The following is a 20,316-nucleotide window of genomic DNA, read 5'->3' on the forward strand; positions in this document are numbered from 1 at the left end:
GGGGGGGGGGGGGAGGGGGTATAGCAACTTGTTACGCTTTATGGATTTCTCTTAGAAATTTTGAGATGAATGTGTTACGTAGGGGGGAGGGGGGGTCGAAAATGCTCGAAAATTGCGTTACGTAATATTTGAGCGGTCCCTTATGAAAAGGCGGATGTGTTTACCAAGGTGGGCGCAGAGGGACAATTTTTTGAGAGCACTTACAACGAATATTTTAGCGATGAACGATTGGTGGTCTAGTTAGGATAATGGCTCAAGTCAAATCACAACCGGCTTGACGTGTATTCGTTCCACATACGACTTGCTAGCAGTTGTTTATTTTCATGTCGGTGTTCTGAACTGAGAAATTTCGAGAAAAAAGATGCATTTAATTGATTTTTATTTCTCAAAAAAATGAATAGATGCAAATAATTTCGCTTAATCATGTCAGTTGTGAAAAATGGTTAGAATACACAGAATCTGCCGCTTATCTAAAAATTTTACAGAGTTGAAGAAAAAATGTACAGTTTATATAAAAATAAGTAGAAAATACATCAAAGTATAATATTAAATCATCTTGTCAACTAGAATGGGAATTTGCCTTACAAAACTTAAAATCATCAAATTGCAGGGAAATGTTTAATTATTTTCTTACTGCAGCTATATTTTTATACATACAAATTCAAAGACAGGTTTTAGAAAAAAAACTTTTCTTCATACAAAACAATAAATAAATTCAGTGGTGCCCTAGTTATTTGAACTTAAGATTCGTGAAAATATTGAAAATTGTGGATAAGACAGGGCCGAACTAGATACCTCAGATTTCGACAGGATTTTTACAATAAAACACATATTCCAGCTCAGGAAACTTTAAGCAAAAGTTTAACGTTGGAAGAATAAAAAAAATCAAAACATTTGCGATATCGGCTTCGCTCCTCAGGCCAATTTAAACGAAAAACAGAACAACAAGAAATACAACACTGCAAAAAACATCTTTTTATGACAAAAAAGATATTTCTTTCGTCAAAAAAATGTAACTCTGCTTAAAAAAATCTAACGCTGCCAAAATATTTGGTTTCTGCATGAAATAATTTAATGAAACGGTTTTTATCGAATACTGAACCATTCGACGCCGAAAACTAAAACTGGTAGTCGTTAACTAGAAAACTTTAAAAGACTTAGATAACATATTAAGGACCGCGAAAAAATCTACGCCTAGAAACACCGAATTCGACACTGTATGTATCTATTTTAAGAAGCCACTGGACCAATTTATACAAACATAGTATCATTAAGTTACAAACGTTTTTTGTTAAGCTTTCTAGCCGTCTATTGTTTAATTATTAAATTTAAAACATTAGAAATATGCTTGTTTGTGTAGTACACTTGCTGAGAGCAAAAAAGAGATATCTCGTATTTGGTTCGCAATGAGTTAGGAAAACTATTTAAACTTTGTTTGTCACTTATGAACGAAAATAAATGTTACTTCATGTAAATGTATATCGAGATTGCCGAAAACTGCTGTTAAATTTAGAGATCAATTTAAAAATAATTTTGAAACTTCGTGATAAAATTTCTAACATTATAAATTTTCCCGGTGATGTGTTTTTCCCGGTTTTCCCGGTTCGCTAGCAAACCCTGTAAATTTGATTTTCTTTTCGGCCATCTCGGGATACCCAAATGACCTTAAGTGCTGGTCGATGGTTGAAGAGCGATCCACCGATCACCATGTTGTTGTTGCCACAAAATTCTACAAACAGCTCTCCGTTTTCGCTCATCTGTCCTAGACCATGGCGCCCCATGATGCGCTCAAGGTCCTGAATGTCGGAGCCTATCTTTGCGTTGAAGTCGCCCAAATGGATTTAAATTACACCCTTCGGAATTTTCTAAACCACGCTGCGCAGTTGACTGTAAAACCGCTCTGACAGACGCGTGCGGCCAGCTTCTCAGTCTGCATGCGACCAAAGCATCCACCGGGGTTTAGTATCCGATCTCCGCTTAAGTTATTCGCATCCCAGCCGGCACCACGGGGATGTTGAGATAGGAGTTGTGTATAAGCGGTGATATGACCACTATGGGGCCTCATGTTGCACATTATCCACTACTTGCCAGCCAAATTGGATTCGGTACACAGTCGATCAATTTAGTCAGGATCTCATCCATCACGATGAGAAAAAAAAACAGCGGTGATAAAATACATCCTTGACTCACTCCAGAACTCCACAAAAATGCTTCGTACTGCTTCGATGAGATGGACAAGTTTCTACGGGGCTTTTCTACGTCGATGTTTTCATGGTTGCCACGCCAGTTACCACACCCTGTTAAGTCTCCGTTTTAAGAATTGTTACAGTATCCCAAATGTCAGCGAAAAGACGGTGCAACATTTGTGCTGGCAACGCAGGGTCCGTTTTCAGCATTTCAGCAGGGATGCAATCGATCGGTGACGGTAAATCATATTCATCGGTATCCATAAGTTCAATGCATGTGTTACGTTTCATTATAAAGCTAATAGTTTTTGTTTGGGTGACTTGCACTTATAGTATGTTAGGGTGTTTGCTTGCGAATTTCGATCCAGTACACCAATACGTAATGGTGCTGCGTGAGACTTAACATATGAGTTCAACGTTTCTCTATGTTGCAGCGCAGTCTTAATATCATGTTCATTACCCATGGTACTGGAGATGAATAAACCAATTGGTTTAAAATCTCCTAAAAATAAATGGGTACTAGTAAGTTCGTATGTTTATACGTAAAGGGTGATACGGCCAAAATTTGGTCAAGGGAAGAAGCGTGTAAATCGGTGAAATCGTTTATTTAAAAAATCGAATTAAATTTCTTTTTCAAGTTTTATTTTATATCAGGAAAAATATTCAGTTAGGCTTCCGCTTTTCCAATTCCGAATTGCCGTGCCTTACGCTTAACCCCTGCCATCATATTTTGTACAGCCACATTGTCCACCTTCTTCGCCGCAGAAAGCCAGTTTGCTTTGAGCTGCTGCTTGTCTTTAGCAGTTTTTTTGGTCTTCTTTAGGTTCCGCTTGACAATACCCCAGTATTTCTCAATTGGGCGGAGCTCTGGCGTGTTGGGAGAGTTCTTGTCCTAGGGAACCACCTGCACGTTGTTGGCGGCGTACCACTCAATGGCCTTTTTAACGTAATGGCAAGATGCCAAATCCGGCCAAAACAGTAGTGAACAACGGTTGCCGAAATAACAGAAAAGTCTATCTACATTGTCTAGTGCCCAATAGATCGCTGCTAACTCCGCAATGTATACCGAGCATGAAGATTGAAGACTGTTAAGTAGAAAGTAGGAAGCACTAGTAATCTGATTGAACACTCAAAACCCCGTTGATACTTCGATGAGAGACCCGTCGGTAAAGAACAAATTTGTCAACATCGACGTGGACTCAAAAGTGGACGATGCGAATCCGGAATTCCACGGTTTTCTTGCTGCACAGAAAAATCAAACTACTAGTCTGGGCTACAAACATGAGTTTGAGAATACAAAAAAGCCGGGTGGTCAGGGAGTTTCATTTTCAAATTCTCGGTTTTTTCCCGACTGAAATTTATTGATTTTCCAGGTTATAAAATACACAAATAGGGGAGAAAAGGGCATAATGGCCAACTTAAGGAAAATGCTTATTTAACCAAAAAGAACAGCTATAACATGTGAATTACATCATTGTTTCGTGTTCAGACACTCAAATAGTCTATTGCCTAATTGGATGAAACTTGAAAATGTAGATAAAAACGTTTAAAAATGCATTTTTCAATTTTTTTTTTGCCAAAAGCTGAAAACCAGTCACTGTAGGGGCATAATGAGAACCCCCTGGGGCAGTATAAGCACCATTAATCAAGGCAAGATGAGCGTTTTCTGCCGGGGAATCTAGCAGCAAATTTGACTTGATGAAGTCAACTGAATAATAGACCTACAGCTTGACTTGTTTCATCTGACGATTTGGCCTATTGTTAAAGTGTCGGAGAGGTAAACAGTAGACTCGAGCGTACATTTCAGATAAAGATGATCAAGATTGGTGGTGCTCACAAATTATAATATTTTCGTCACTTGAGAACCTAGCTGGTTATTATTTAATATTTCTGTAAAGATGAAAAAGATATTTTTTTTGGTGAAAAATTAATGCTATAGGTAGTACGAAACAAATCCTCATGAAAATTTGTTTAAGAAAATACGTACTTTTGTAGAAAAAAGGAGTGCTTATTATGCCTGGGTGCTCGTTATGCCCATATCTCTCCTAAATATGCTAATCAGCTTTTTTTACTATAAAAGAAGAAATTTTTATTAAAGTTCAACGTGAAAGTATGAAAAGCATTCCTGACCTCATTTAACCTGCGAAATCTCGTCGAAACTTGTTTATTCTTATGATTTGAATATGATTAAATATGGTTTTGATATAATGCCATGTAATAGATCAAAATTTCAAGTTGAAGCTTTGATTAAAAATATTTTTTTTTCTGATCTCATTGAATTAAACTCTGATTTCTGATGTCTGAATCGTGAAAATATAATAATGAACGACGAACTTCGGATTGAATTACTGATCTATAATCAAAAAACTTATTTTTCAATTTGGATACAGATTTCTAACTCGAATTTTAATGTCTGATTCTTATCTCAAGTTTGTTGTTAATTGTTACTGATTGATAATCTAATTTGTTTTTGGGTAATTAAGTAACTATCGCCACTGAATAAAATTTTCTGTTAGATAACTTTTAAATTATTTTCTCAAGAATGCAGGCTCTAACTTGAGTACTGAGTGCAGGACTCTATATTCGGTATTAATGTAAATTCTGAGTCAGAAGTTCCAGTCCACCCCCAAAAAAGTATAAACTTTAACCAATGTTCCGAAAATCAATCAAAATAAACACTCAGGATGCGTTTCCTGTTGGATACATTCTGATTGTATAATGGGATAGCGCCTCTCGCAACTGCTTCGCCCGACTGGTATGCAATCTCGATCAGCGCTCTACTCAGCAATGCCAACCGAGTCCCATCATTCAGAATCATCGGGTTTGCAAACATCGCATATCGGAGATGAGTGAGATACCAACTGATCCATTCTGAATGTCACTCACTCAGTATCCGCCTGGCTGGTTAGAAATTGAAAAGACGGCGGAAGTGACCATCTTTCCATCACAAACACAACTACAGTTTGATTTTATTCTTACTGTAGTAAAAAAAGCTGTAAAATCAAATAAATTTATTAATTGGCTATGTTTAAAATCAAACAACATTTGCTAATGATCGGTTACATGTATCACTCGCTCACTGCCTGAACCATTCACTCCTGATCCTAGCCCAACATGATTCGCCGTATGCATCGCTCAATGGTGAGATTCCAATTTGATGATAGTGCTGCACTGTTTTGACAGCAAACATCGTGCGAGGTGATTTGTATTTTAGCGATGAATAGAACGATCGATGATCGGATAAGTCCAGTAGCAATCAATAACAAAACCCGATCTCTGTACGTTCAGTTGCGAAGTGCAATCAGGAACATTCATAGAAAATGAGTGATTTTCGGAACACTGCTTTAAACTTGAAATCTTAATCCAAATTCTAATATGAATATATCTCAGGCTGAAATTTAATTTTCAAATTCTGTTTTTTAGTATCTTGTTCCACCATTTCCATCAATTTAAATTTTTTGATTTCGAATTTTCTCCCGCATGGTTAACGATTTTTCGATTCTCAAAGCTTCAATATCGAGCACGACTGCAAAAAAAATATTTTGAAAACCAAAAAAGATATTTTTATCGAGGATTTGCGCTTGTCAGTAATTTAATTTTTAGTTTTGACAAATTTCATTGCTTATAATAGTTGCCACGAAAGTTGAATTTTCTTGCAATTTCAATTTTTATAAAATATTTCATTAATAAAATGAAAATTTTGAATATGATTATGTTAAAAACGTGTACTGAATAAACCTTTCACAAACCCAATAGAAGGAGCTGGAAAAGGCAGTTAAACGAGCTTGTAGACGAGACAAGAGAGCCTGGACAAACTCCCTAGCCGAAGAGGGAGAAAGAGCCGCCGCCATTGGAGATATCCGATTATTATATGATATTTCTCGCCGCCTTAGTGGTGCAAGGACTAATGCAAGAATGCCGCTGAAAACAGAGCAGGTCAGCTGCTGACAGATCGAACAGATCAGCTCAAGCGTTGGACTGAGCATTTTGATCAACTTTTTCGAGTTACAAATAGCGATGGCCAACAGAACCCGCAGCTCGAGGCGCCCACAGTAAGTCGCATTAATGGCGCCAACTCGGAAGCGCCCTCGCTGGCTGAAATAGAAGCGGCAATCAAGGACATGAAATCCAACAAAGCGCCTGGAATCGATTGCATTCCTGCTGAAATGCTCAAAGCCGACCCTGCCTTGTCAACACAAATGTTGCACCGTCTTTTCGCTGACATTTGGGATACTGCAACATTCCCGGCCGACTGGATGCAGGGTATCCTCGTAAAGGTCCCAAAGAAAGGAGACCTAACAGAGTGCGGTAACTGGCGTGGCATAACTTTGATCTGTACAACCCTCAAAGTACTCTGCAAAGTGATCCTGAACAGGATCCAGGAGAAAATCGACGCTACACTCCGAAGGCAACAAGCTGGATTCCGATCCGGACGATCATGTGTGGACCACATCACAACGCTACGAATAATACTGGAACAAATCAACGAATTCCAGGACTCTCTTCTGCTGGTGTTCGTTGATTTCGAAAAAGCATTTGACCGACTGAACCACGAAAACATCTGGGCTGCTCTTAGACGACGAGGGGTCCCAGAGAAACTAGTCCATCTCATCGAAGCACAGTACGAGGCATTTTCGTGCAAGGTCTTGCACGACGGTGTCTTGTCCGAACCAATCCCGGTAACTGCTGGAGTGAGACAAGGATGTATTTTGTCACCGCTGCTTTTTCTCATCGTAATGGATGAGATCTTGACTGGATCGATTGACTGTAGACCAAACCGAGGATTGCCGTGGAATCCTTCAACCATGGAGCAACTGAACGACCTTGACCTGGCAGACGATATTGTTTTGCTCGCCCAAACACAACAAGACATGCAGAGCAAACTCGACGACCTCACCGAAAGCTCCAAGGCAGCAGGTCTCAAAATCAATGTCGGAAAGACCAAGTCGATGGAAATCAATACAGAAAATCGTTCCAATTTCGTGGTAGCTGGACAACAGGTTGAGACAGTGGAGTGCTTCCAGTATCTTGGTAGCCAGATTACGCCTGATGGTGGTTCCAAGAAGGACATCGAAACCCGGATCAGAAAAGCCCGATTTGCGTTTGCGAGTCTCCGAAACATCTGGCGGTCACGCCAGATCTCTCTACGAACTAAGATCCGAATATTCAACTCAAACGTCAAATCCGTATTGCTCAAAGATAGTAGATATAAAGATACCCAGCTCTTGGAATTTTTCATATAAATCCTAACAGACATTCTTTCTACAAACATCAGCACCACCTGCTGACGGAAAAGGTCAACATTTCTCACAAATTGTGTTTGAAGATCCGAGCGTGCAGATCATGATGCACTCTGATATGTTTTCAATCAATTTAAAATTATTCAAAATGCACTCTGAAGTAATTTGATTAAATTTTGCAGAAACAAATGCTACTGACTCAGTAAAATTGAGATAACCGCATTCAGATTCATCGATTGAATTGAAAAACTTAAACTTAAACAGTTAAAATAAGAATGAAAACATTAACGTTCACAATGTTTTTATTTTGATTATTGAAATCAACAATGAATGAAAAAGTGAATAAAGAAAATAATAATTGAGGAATATTTAACTATGTATAATTTAAGAACATAGTGAAATGTTGAATTTCAAGCCAGCCTCAGTGATTTTAATTTTTGATTCCCTCAATGTGATAACATCCCTACGGTTAAATCAGAGGAATCGAAATTAAAACATCTTAGGAGGTTTTAAACTCTGAAACCAGTTCAAAATTCATCTTTCAACTATTTTTAGTTACTAGCTAGAGAAGATTTTTCATTTTCACCTGAGATGTACCGCTACCTTCATTTACTCTGTTAATTTTGTAGACAGAACTAAATTTAGCTAAATGGCCTGCAAGGAAATCCAATACTCAAAGTGCTGTATGATAGAAACAGCTGGATCAACTTATAAAACTGTGGATTTTTACTTTACCTTAAGTGTCGTGTTAAATTTTGAAGAATATTATTTTATTATTAGTTTTGCAAATTTTGAGTCTTCTTCAAATTTAAACAATCAGGCTGATATATATTTTTTTTTTGAAAAATTTGGATATTGTGCAATCTTTTGCTGTCACAAAAAGCGGTTAGCGTGTAGAAAAATAAAGAAAACTGATTTAAATAGGTACTGATTTAAAATATGTCAGAAATGTACCAATCCACTGATCTAAAGTTTGCAGTCCCTTTTTGTGCGCTGCGCATAAAATAATCCACACCCTCATTTCTGACACTAAAGATTTTTGAGTGCAAAAATTAGTTATTGTTAATGGGACTTTTGATTGCTGTGCTTTAAAACTCTCAATTGAGTACATGTGTCCCACAGTGTGATAAAAAATGCTTTACATAGCTTTACATGAGTTTTTTCTGCTAACAGTGTTCACTGTGTTTTAGTTGCATTTCTGCCGTCATATTTGACGGTGGCGCTTATTTTTTTTGTCTCCCGGTTTTCATAAGAGTTGGGAATCTTTATATAAACTATTTTTGGTATTGCTGTACGGGTGTGAAACTTGGTGCACATATGCGGTGACGACGCGAAAACTGCAAGTTTTTGTGAATCGCTGCGGAACATCATCCGCGCTTGGTGGCCTGGCAACTGGATCTCAAACGTTGAACTTCATCGCCGGTGTCATCAAAAGGCGCTAGAAATCGAGATTCGGGAACGTAAGTGGAGATGGATTGGGCACACGCTGCGAAGAGATGATAACGAGATTTGCAGAGAGGCGCTTGACTGGAATCCAGATGGGCATCGAAGAAGAGGCAGGTCCAAAAGCTCGTGGCGGCGAAGTCTAGCCGCTGAAATCCGCACAGTTGACGAGAACCTCGGCTGGCAGCAAGTGAAGACGCTGGCTCCGGATCGCCAGCAGTGGAGATCTTTTATCTCAGCCCTATGCGCCGGTCAATCGGCGCTGGACCCTTAGGTAGGTAGGTAGGTAAACCCAATAGACGAAAATGGAAAAGTTCACGTTGAAAAAGGTTCTGGTGTTCAAGTTATTCAAATATACCTTGGTTATGAGGCTTTTGTTAAACTTTGGAATTCATGAAAATTAGGTCACAGGTGAGTGAATGAAGTTCTACGTTGTATTAACGATTGTATCACAGCTCGCGGTAAACCATTTCGCGGTATTCGTTTTGGCGGTATGACATTCCGCGTATGAACCTGTTTGGCGGTTTACCATTTGGCGGTTTGTAACACTTGGCGGTTTCTCATTTGACATATGGCCCTTTTGGCGGTTTGCCTTTCAGCGTTTTGTAACATTACGTGGTCTCCCAATTTGCGAATAAGACTATTTGGCGGTATGGATAGTTGGCAACTAAGTCACTTCGCGGTCTGTTTCAAATGTTCAAAAGTCCGGTCAAGATACATGGATCATAATTACGAGGATCGTCCCTAGCTTTGGGTAAACCTAGAAACACGGGGCCTTCCTAGGGTTTCTGTTGCTACGGCCCTGAGAGGGTGAAATTAGGGGGAACATCAAACCCATTTTGTGACAGATTAGTTTGACAGTTTAATAGTTAGACAGGTAAGAAGAGAAAGGAGAAAAGAAAAAGTAGGAAAGTCGGAAAGAATTGAAAAACGTGTTTGATAGATTGGTTGGTGAAAATTATAGTTCTGCTTGAGATTGTATTCTCTCGTGCCGAAGTGCAGCATTTTCTTAGCTGAGTTTGATGCTATTCTAGCAGGATTCCAATCGGTAGGTTGATTAAACGTAAGTTATGATAATATTCTCCAAATATCAAATACGATTTGCTAATTGAAGAAATGTGTTCCGATTAGGTCGAATTCACTGCCGTGAATTGTCGTTCCCGGATAGATATTGTATTTGCGAAATATCTTGCTTTATATTCTCCATCAGATCGTAAGTAACCTTCTTTGTTGTAAGGGCACCAGAAAGTAACTTTATCGTAACTCAACAGGAATCCGAATCCGGAACTGATTGTAGGATCTTCGGCAAACTCATTTTGATCGAAGAAGAAGACTTATTTGTAAGTAATCTGGTCTCATATTTATAACAAAATTGTAAATTAACAAAAGAATAAATTTTCTAGTTGAGTCACGTCAAATACGGACTACAAAAAGTCTACAGTTTCAGTAAACCTAAAAAAGACGAGGCCGACTCAGAAATGTAGTTCAAAACTAAGAGGCCGCCTCCTCACGCTGCGCGTTCAAACTAGGGTGAAGTATGGTCGTTACGCTTCGCGTTGCGGACCGGGAAAATGTCCCTAGCTTTGGGTAAACCTAGAAACACGGGGCCTTCCTAGGTTTTCAGTAGACCTAGAAAAAACGGGGCCGACTCAGAAACGTAGATCAAAACCAAGAGGCCGCCTTCTCAGTACATTTCTAAGCAAATATCTTACCGCGAAATGTTGCATATCGCCAAAAAGACAAACCGCGGAAAGACTCATACCGCAAAATATAACACCGCCAAACAATACCATTTGCCAAATGGTAAACCGCCAAATCGACCAAACCGCCAATTGTCATGCCGCGTTTTAGGTCCTTTTGCCAAATGGTAAACCGCCAAAATAGCATACCGCCAAACACTATACCGCTGATGTGAAAACCGCGGAAAGAGGTACAACCGTATTAACGTTAAATCTTTATTTAAAATGGCGAATATTCTTTTTATTTTATTTTGTCAGACCCTTAAAAATTGTGCCCTGTACGTTTTAAATATGTTTGTCACATTTGTGCTAATTTTTTTAAGTCGTTTCATTCGTGAATTGCATGAAATACAAACTCTGTTGTTATAACTTTTTCTCATGGCTCTCAGTTCGGTCTGGTCAAAGTGCTTATGCAATATCGTAAGTTTTTCCAATTGCCTGAAAATACACACTTGACCAAAAGTTTGAGATCACCATTTTGAAAAAATCTTCATCAACATATTATCATCCATCTTAAAACGGTGCAAACATATTGTATGTTTTTGAACTGGTTCGAAAGATCATAAGTCATAACTTTTTCGTATGTTTGTCAATGCTGTTTAAGAATAATTTAAACCTAACAATAAATGCTTATAAGGTCTGTTAATTGAATAACTCGTTTCGATTTCGATTAGATTGAAGCTGGTCCAAGCTGTCTTCATTCCTATGTTCCTGTATTGCGATGTAGTTTACTTTCCGGGTTTATCACCTGCCAGAAAAGACCAGCTGCTAAGGTGCTTCAAGTCAGCCTCAAGATTTGTGTAAGGCCTGAGACGGAGAGGCTCACCAGAAATCATATCCTAGGTCGTGATCTTCTGGACATCAACTATCATAGACGCATATGTTGTTTAAGGCGACAAGGATACACAAATGCCTGCCAACTCCAACATATCCTATCAACCATTTACAACTAGAAAGAAAATTATGATCGATCCAAAAGCTCCATTATACCTCGACATACTACGACATCAAGGAAATGTGTAGGTACTAATCTATGGCGCTTTATGCTGGAACACCTTATCTTTATCGATAGGACAGTCTAAATTCACTAACTGCTTTCAAAACGGCCTTGAACCGAGTTAAGTTTACTAGTTTGTTTTTTAATAATATTAACATTCAAAATAAGTTTTTTCCTTAACTTGAATATAAAGTTAATTGTAGCTAATAGGCTGCGCAGATGTTAATAAACATTAAATTAAAAATTACAAAGATCACAAATAAGAAATGTGCTTACCTTTCGCAGGGCCGTTATAAAGACACCCTTCCATTTGGCCGCGTTCTCTGTTTTCTCAAAGTCGTAATCGGTCGCATCTGTGATCGACGATCCGTGCTGACCGCCGCCACTGCCAACAAACATAACTTGCGCTCTCTTTGTTGGTTTTGTATGATTATGATTATTATTATCACTTGTCGATTCAGTGGGGGGTGGGTGGTTAAAGGTGAATGGTGAAGTATCGTGGAGGAAGAGGCGATGCGAAGGTGTGGGATAATCAATAAACGGAGATCGGGATTAGTCCGTATCTCGTCCTCCCGATGTACCAGCTTCTCAGTTCAGTGGTTCCACTGAATGTACGAATTCCCACAGCAATGATGGCCAACGATAAGGGCGGTACTGAAGGGTTTGTGCTGCTGCAGGAACAATGAAGCGATATTCCTCCAATTTTCCATAACTACTTCTTCACAACACACCGCAAACACAGGGGTGGCCACTTAATACCTACGATGGGATACAGATTTCTTGGCTTTTCTTCTTGCAGTGCTGCTTCCACACTAGGTAACCATCAAATCACTTCAACCTGGCCACTATTTGCGTCATAGCTCGCACAACTTCTCCCGGTATTCAACACAATACTACAGATTCACTAAACAATAATCAATGGAGGATCCCCTGCTAGCCTTTTATTTTGTTGGGCTACATCTGATAAAACGCCAATAATTTTTCACTTCTTCTTCTGCGCACTCTATTCTACTATTATGCCTCCCGGATACTATTTCGGGAGTTCGCTTCCCGTGTAATCGAATTCCGCCGGACAATCGGGATGACGGATTCTATCCCGTCCAGACAAAAAATATCCCAACGAAGAAAAAAAAAAATAAAACGAATCAATCTTTGTTCCCGTCCCTTTAGATTCTTTCCAATACACAATATGATGGAGAAGGGTGGCCCCGCAGCAATGTATCAGGGAAAATTTTTCACCTCACTCGAGCACTTCCAGCAAACACAATCCAACCATCACAGGGAATCCCGTTTCCGACTGTTGCGGTCCGGGAACCGGGCTTACCGAAACTTTAACCGAACAGTCCTTTGCAGCTTATCGATGGCTTTTCTGCAGCTGGCTTCCGAAATTAATCTCACTTTTTCTCGCGTACAATCAGAAAATTATTATTCATTGTCGACGGCCGCGACCCGAACAGCTAAGTTCTCTTCCATCTTTTAATTTTTTCTCATTTTTTTCTTCCCAAAATCCAGCAGCAGAATGATAAGGCCGACTCGTTCTAGCCATCATCACAAATAGTAGTGCCGATTCGCTTGCTCTGCCGTCTTCGTATACGGGAAAAAATAATGTTTAGGAATGTCAGTGCAAACATTTTCGGATGGATGTGTTGACATTTCAGCATAAACGCATCCCGTATCCAAACTTGGCGTTTTATGCTACAGCACATTTGGTTTGTGTCTAGGCTTTTCACACCTGAGTTATTCATCTTCTATTATTTTAATGATTTGTAGCGTGTATTTTATTAGTTGCTTTTTAGTAACCACGACGTTTATAAAATGTGTGTGATGAAAATTAGTTGCTTATTAATAATGGCCCGTATAGAAGAAAAAAATCAAAATATAGATTCCGATGAACCCGAAGAATTAGTCTTTAATCCACTTTTCAAAAGAATCAAATGACGAACGTCGGAGCAATAAATAATTTTGATAGTGAGGTTAAGCGCAATCCGCGATGCCAGGTAAATGTTTGACGTTTTGTAGTTAGGACAAATGTATGGCCGTTTTCAAAAGCTCTCCGAAAGCTAACCCAACTAATCGAAACTTTTCTATGGAGGACATGATATCGCTATAGCTATAGTGTTTGCTTAATAACTCCCATGGCCTACCTGTTATTTTTCATGTACTATGCAGTGTACGAGCTTTTTCTACGTGTACATGATTGATTTCACTGATATAATCAAAGTTGGCTTATCAAAATGCTATTTCTCAGCCTTGCTCTTCAAATTATTTATTTTTTATTTTCATGGTTTTCCATCTCTCAGCAACCTGATGAACAATATTCGGCTTGTGATAAAGCTCAGTTGGCAAGTCAGTTGCTTCCTGAGCCGATCTCCGCGAGCTCGAGCCCATAAGGGTTAACATCGAACTGTATCGGATAAGTTTTTCAATAACTGTCCGCTGACTGCACGTTGATGTAAAAGTCGCGAATGCCATAAAGATGGTGAAACGACTATAATCGAAACAAAAAAATGATCAATATTCCTCCTATTCACTTGGTCCATTTCTCGTGGGTATTCCACATACATCAGATCACGCTCCGCTTGGTCTCGTTCCTGGCAGCGAACACCTGTTTTACAGGGTCTGCAAGACAGTTGTCCAGGAAGCTCCAGGACAAGGCGTGTAAAGATTCAGGTGTGTTCTTATACCAATGCACGGAATCGTCCATCTTGTGACAGGCAATCGTAATCGTAGGCATGGTAGACGAACAATTCGCTGTCAAAAAACGCTCCGTCTCCACCCCCCACCAATGAGAAACTTTTGGTACCCCTTGCCTACTTTTCCTCAATATGCACCCACCCTACTGTACCCACCCTGGTCCAGGATACCCTGCAGGGGTGCCAGGTGGTTTCGTCAAAAATCAGGACATCGCGAAGCTAAAAATCAGGATTTTTCAGGACACCTCTGGATTCTTGAAAATATTAAGGATTTCTACTTAAATTGCATAAATAAAGGCGCAAAACAGGTGCTGTAAACGTCTTGATTTATGCAACAACAGTAAGTAGCTTCTTAGCTTGCCTGTAGTTCATACACGGAGAAAAAAGTATAGTATTTTTAACAATAACCCACTTTTATTCAATCACGCAGAAAAAGAATGGGGAATGGTTTCAATAAAACGTTTTGTTATTTTATTTTGTATTTTGAAAGCAGATTTATGGATAGCTTTCACAAAAATTTGGAATATAGATAATCGAAAAATTTTGTTATTTTTACACGCTCATTTTTTATGGCATCAAATTAAACTATGGTTTATTTTAAAACCAAAATTGGGTTTATTGGCTAAAAGTGTAACTAAAAACGATAAGTTGAAAAAAGAAAAAAAAATGATGAAAATTTCATCAAAGCTTTCATATAATCGGAACCACAAACACGGGGAAAACCGTCCAGGTCGTAGAAACCTTCGTCCTTTTTCCGCGCATCTGGTAAGGCGAAGAGCAAACCGTCCACGGCCTTCCCGATGACAGCCGTTAGGATGCTCGCCTGCTCAAGAAAGCTCGCGGTTCGGTCGCGGTCGTGCCCGCCCGTCGGCACCAAGTACTGTCTGGCTCAGATCCAGGCCGTCCGATCGAGAAAAATTTTATAATTTTGTAAGATTTTGAAAAATTTCAATTAAAATTCAATAAATTTTTTTAAACATGCTAGAAATCTTTAAAAAATACTTCGAAATGCAAGTACACATATAAACAGTCATATATTTGTTTCATTTCAAATCCAAAAAATTAATTAATTTCAAATATTACAAACTTGTTATTTTTTAACCAGATTTGTGTTGTAATCTTTACGCTAAATTTTATTATTTTGAAATAAATCATGGATCACTTTTAAAAGGGATGTATTTTTATTTCAATTAAACGATAAGTTTAAAGCAAATCGATATTTTTTGTCAGTGCTACCAGAAATATATTTGTGCTTTTTCCCAACCAAAAATTTTATTATTTTTGGTCGAAACTTTATTATTTTAACAATATATTTTTCTGCGTGATCATATTTCTGATTAATTCTCGGCTAACTATAAATATCAAACTTTCAATTATATATACAATTGATTTTCGGATTGTTTTTTTTTGTGTCCAACAATGCATATAATAGATTCAATTATACCGATATGATTGATTTTGCGCACTCAACTATAAATATCATAGATTCTACTACATATGTATGATTGAATTTCTTCATTCTACCATTAATATGATAGATTCAACTTTGATTGTATGATTGATTCAATTATATATATAGTAAATTTAATTATACAAAAACAGTTGATTCAATTATATTTGTAGTCGATTCAATTGTTGTGTATTATAGAATTAAAAGTTTATTTTATTTGATTTATTTCATGTATACAAATAAAAAAAGTTAGATTCCGGAAGTTTTATAGGTTTTTACTAGGCTCAGAACCTTTAATTTTGGTTCCGAAATAAAAGCTAGCAAAAGAGTAGGAACATTGTATTTCTTAAAATTAATTTATCATTTTAATGTGTAAACAAACTTAAACCTCCATCACCTCCATAAAATAACCATCATAACCATGATTATTCGAGAACCGTGGCTGGTGATTCTGGAAATGATGATTGGTGATGGTAGTTAAAATCACCTAAGCGCGAGCTGCACCAAAACCTTCTTCTTCAGTTGGATTATTTTGGATCCACTAGCTGGCAATCGACGAAGATGCCGAAATAGGATAGATTTCAGCACCGGCATTCCCGGAGCGCCGATCACTGCTAGGGTTGCTGGAAAGCATACGAGCGAATGGAACGCGTCCATTAAAGGAGCTACGGAAACCGGATCCCCCGTTGCCACTGTATGGCATGTTGCCTTCGGTAAAACTACCGGAAACTTGCCTTCCAATAATGATGGCCGCAGCCGGTAGTGAAGCTTGATGAACGGTTGCAGTCACGGTCGATTCTACGGGGCCAACAGATGGGCAAATCGAAGTCAGCTGAGCGGGCTGGAAATTCTCGAGTACAGTAACTGTGACTGCTGGAATGTAGCTGTTGGCTGTGCTGTTCGTATCCTTTTCGAGTGCTAGCGGTGGCTTTGGGTTCGGCGAGTAGTCTGTGGTTGTTCCGATGATGGCCGGAGCTGACGATTCAGAAGTCGATGAAGAGGAATTTTGTTCCGGAGAAATCATTCTTGAACCTCTAACTGCTCCAGTATTTCTTCCGTCTGCTTCCCGCATGCTACCTGAAATTACGACAATTCGGATGATTTTGGACAAAAACATTTTAACGTTTAATATTAATTACCACCCGAATCCGAATCTGCAAGACTCATTTCTGGTACGGCAAAAAAAAAAATTGTCACCTCCCGCCGCGAATGTAAATAACTGAAATGGCGGCAAGAGAAAAATCTAAACATTGATGCCAGTTAAACCAAATATATTTATTGTATATTCTAGATTCTAGAATCTATCATAACAATCAAGTTTCATTTACTATATTTATGATTCAATACCTAGAATCAATCATACATTTGTAGTTCAATCTATCATATTTACAATTGAATCAATTATACCACTACAGTTGAATCTATCATATTTACAGTTGAATCAATTATACCACTACAGTTGAACCTATTATATTTATAGTTGAATGCCTCTAGTCAATCATACAATTGTAGTTGAATTTATCATATCTACAGTTGAATCAATCCCAACAAACATTTTTGCTGATTAAAAACGCCAATTCTCTGATCGTATGCTGTTTTGAGGTGCTGATTGCTGTTTCAGCTTTCTTGCTGAAGAAAGAAATATTTCAGCGCTGTTTCAGCGTATAAGGAAGTTTTATTTCAGCCAATAGAAAGTAGGGGAAAATTGGCTGAAGAATAACTCGTTCAGCTTTTGTCCAACCATTTTTGACACCTTCAAATTTGACAGCCGTCAGCTGTACAAGGGTAGCTTCGAAAGCGTTTTTCAGCAATATCAAACTTTTTGTTATTCATGACGAATCAAAATAATTATCTTGTGAATCGTCTAATGATTGAATTGACCTTGGTTGAGAAATATTTTGGTCGCTTAAGAGCGACACTTTTCTGTTCCTTCGCAGAATGCATGGTTGGTTCTGCCTTCTGCGGCATGAGACCAACAAGTCGTAGGTTCAAAGTTCGAGACAAGTTCAAATGAAGAAAAAATAACACGGGAGGGGAAAATCAGCTGGCAAACATTGGACATACAATCGGTCAACATTCTTTTTTTTTTGTTGCTCCGTCAATTGACGTTTCATGCGGTTTCATGTCATCTTCGCTGATTAATTTCTCCAGATCTCGATGTTTAAGGGCTGAACAGCAGCTTCTCTCTGAATTTGGGTTGCCTTCTTTCAGCAAGATAGCTGATTTAAAATTAGAACTAAACAATGTTTCAGCGGTTGTTCAGCAAAAAATGTTTGTTGGGATTATACCATTACAATTGAATCAATTATACCATTACAATTGAATCTATTATATTCATAGTTGATTGCATAAGGTCAATCAGCAGTTTGTAGTTGAATCTATTGTATTTATAGTTTAATGCATAAAATTAATCATACAGTTGAATGCATTATATTGATAGTTGATTGCGTAAGGACAATTAGAAGTTTGTAGTTGAATCTATTATAAAAGTAGTTGAATGCGAAAAAATCAACTGCATTTCGATTATTGGTATTTATTTTTTTTTTATTTTTTTTTATTTAACAACTAGTTTATTAAAGGCCTTTTACTTTTACAAGTTTCAATGTGCCGAGTGTATTCGTTTCACTAGGTTAGTAGGGAAGGGGGCCGTAATAGTCGCGGCGACTCAACTGTTAGAACTTTTTAAATAAGGGGAAGGAGGGGGTTTATATGGGGGTATTCTTCGAGAACAGTTTTCCATTAGGGTTCAGTGGTGGCCTCCTGCAGCTGTAGTTTCGATGGCTACGGTTTGATGTTGGTTTCCTTCTGGCCAGCCTTCTTTACGTCATTGTCGAACCCGTTGGATGAGAGGTGGAACTAAGAATTAAACAAACAAAACAGACATTAAATGAAGAACACATAAGGGGAGAGTTTACATGGTAAGCGGACTAAACGACCAAGTCAGACAGCTTGAGATATTTATAAATTGGGAACAAATATCCAAAATCTAAGTTTGCCAGAATGTCTCGAATTGGAACACCAGGTAATCTACCTCGGGCCCTAAGGGTATCCAGTAGCCAAGCCCTCGTTTGACCATACCTTTCACACGTCCATACAACATGATCGATGTCGTGGTAGCCATCCCCACAAACGCAAACATTGGTTGCAGCGAGATTAATACGAAACAAGTGCGCGTCAAGCCGGCAGTGATTTGACATGAGCCGAGAAATCACGCGAATGAAGTCGCGACTCAAGTTAAAATGCTTGAACCATGCCTTCGTCGGAATCTTAGGGATAATCGTATGGAGCCAACGTCCCTTTGTGCCATTATACCAGCTAGACTGCCAAGCGTTAATCGCTAAAGTGCGAGGTATTGAAAAGTATTCGTTGTAAGTTATTATCCTCTCAAAGATTTCACCTTGTAACGCGCCCACCTTAGCCAATGAGTCCGCCTTCTCATTGCCTTGTATAAGACAATGAGACGGGATCCAAGCTAAGGTAATCCTATACGAATTTTCGATCAAAGCGCCCAATACCCCTGAAATTTCCAGCAAGAAATGGGAAGAGCGCTTCATCAGTTTCATCGATCGAATTGCCTCAACGGAGCTGAGACTATCCGAATAGATGAAATAGTGGTCTACGGGCAGTGTGCGGATGTGTTCCAAGGTACAGTAAATAGCGGCTAGCTCAGCAGTGTAAACGGAGCATGGCTCTCGGAGCTTGAACGAAGCTTCAAAGCCCTCATTATACACTGCGAAGCCAGTCGCGTTTTCGATTCTAGAACCATCAGTAAAGAACATTTTTATAGGATCAATTTCACGTACTTTTGAAGCAAAGATTGAAGGAATAATGTTGGGTCGGACGTGATCTGGTATTCCACGGATGTCAGCGGTCATGGACAGATCGAATTTTATCAAGGAACTGCTACTCGGGTAAAAGTGACTCGTGTCCGAATTTAATAAAGAAGGATTTATTTCTAATTGACTAAAAGTTTTATAATTATCTACATATTTTACTTGCGGATTAATATTCATAAGCCTTTCCAAATTTTCTATCACCAAAGGATTCATTAAGTTTCACTTCGAATTAGGAAACGTAGCGATAAATCGAAGAACCGATTTTTCAACGGCATTATTCCCGCCAGTACTTCGAGACACATCGTATGTGTCGACTGCATACAACCCATGGCAATACGCAAACAACGATACTGTATTCGTTCTAGTTTGATCAAGTGAGTTTTCGCGGCGGACTCAAAGCAAAAGCTTCCGTATTCTATGACCGACAGTATCGTTGTTTGATATAACCTGATGAGGTCCTGTGGATGAGCACCCCACCAGGTTCCAGTAATCGTTCGAAGAAAATTGATTCTCTTTTGGCATTTTTGTGTCAAGTACCTAATATGTTTTCCCCAAAGGCATTTAGAGTCGAACCAGACACCCAAATATTTAAAACTAAGAGATTGAGTTAGAGTTCTACCCATCATAAGGAGCTCTATTTGAGGAGGGGAATGTTTCCTTGAAAAAACTACTAACTCTGTTTTACTAGGCGAAAACTCGATGCCTAGATTCCTGGCCCAATGTGATAAATTA

The 20,316-nt window shown here is 38.7% G+C and overlaps 3 protein-coding genes across 3 annotated transcripts in view; 1 reads left to right on the forward strand and 2 right to left on the reverse strand.

The window, feature by feature from the left end:
- Positions 1-13,109, reverse strand: part of LOC129743597 (protein son of sevenless) — a 47,102-nt gene extending 33,993 nt beyond the window's left edge. Inside the window, exon 1 of the mRNA XM_055735662.1 lies at positions 11,882-13,109. Coding sequence (XP_055591637.1) covers positions 11,882-12,004 — 123 coding nt within the window. The 5' untranslated portion in view covers positions 12,005-13,109. The remainder of the gene's footprint in view (positions 1-11,881) is intronic.
- LOC129743598 (reticulon-4-interacting protein 1 homolog, mitochondrial) overlaps positions 1-20,316 on the forward strand; it is a 64,190-nt gene that overhangs the window by 35,462 nt on the left and 8,412 nt on the right. The gene's annotated exons all lie outside the window — the stretch shown is intronic.
- LOC129743600 (uncharacterized) lies at positions 16,091-16,953 on the reverse strand. Its single transcript, XM_055735667.1, has 2 exons — positions 16,888-16,953; positions 16,091-16,825 (listed from the first exon to the last, which is right to left on the reverse strand). Exons 1-2 carry the CDS (start codon positions 16,913-16,915, stop codon positions 16,290-16,292), a joined length of 564 nt encoding a protein of 187 aa, XP_055591642.1. The 5' UTR covers positions 16,916-16,953; the 3' UTR covers positions 16,091-16,289.

Source organism: Uranotaenia lowii, chromosome 2, assembly GCF_029784155.1.
Source record: "Uranotaenia lowii strain MFRU-FL chromosome 2, ASM2978415v1, whole genome shotgun sequence".
Taxonomy (NCBI): Eukaryota; Metazoa; Arthropoda; class Insecta; order Diptera; family Culicidae; genus Uranotaenia; species Uranotaenia lowii.

What these genes read in the sequence shown, in the direction of transcription:
- LOC129743600 (XM_055735667.1), bottom strand. Translation starts at nt 16,915, where the DNA reads ATGAGTCTTGCAGATTCGGATTCGGGTG. An exon ending in TGCAGATTCGGATTCGGGTG is followed by an intron (nt 16,826 to 16,887) that starts GTAATTAATATT and finishes TCGTAATTTCAG; the next exon opens with GTAGCATGCGGGAAGCAGAC.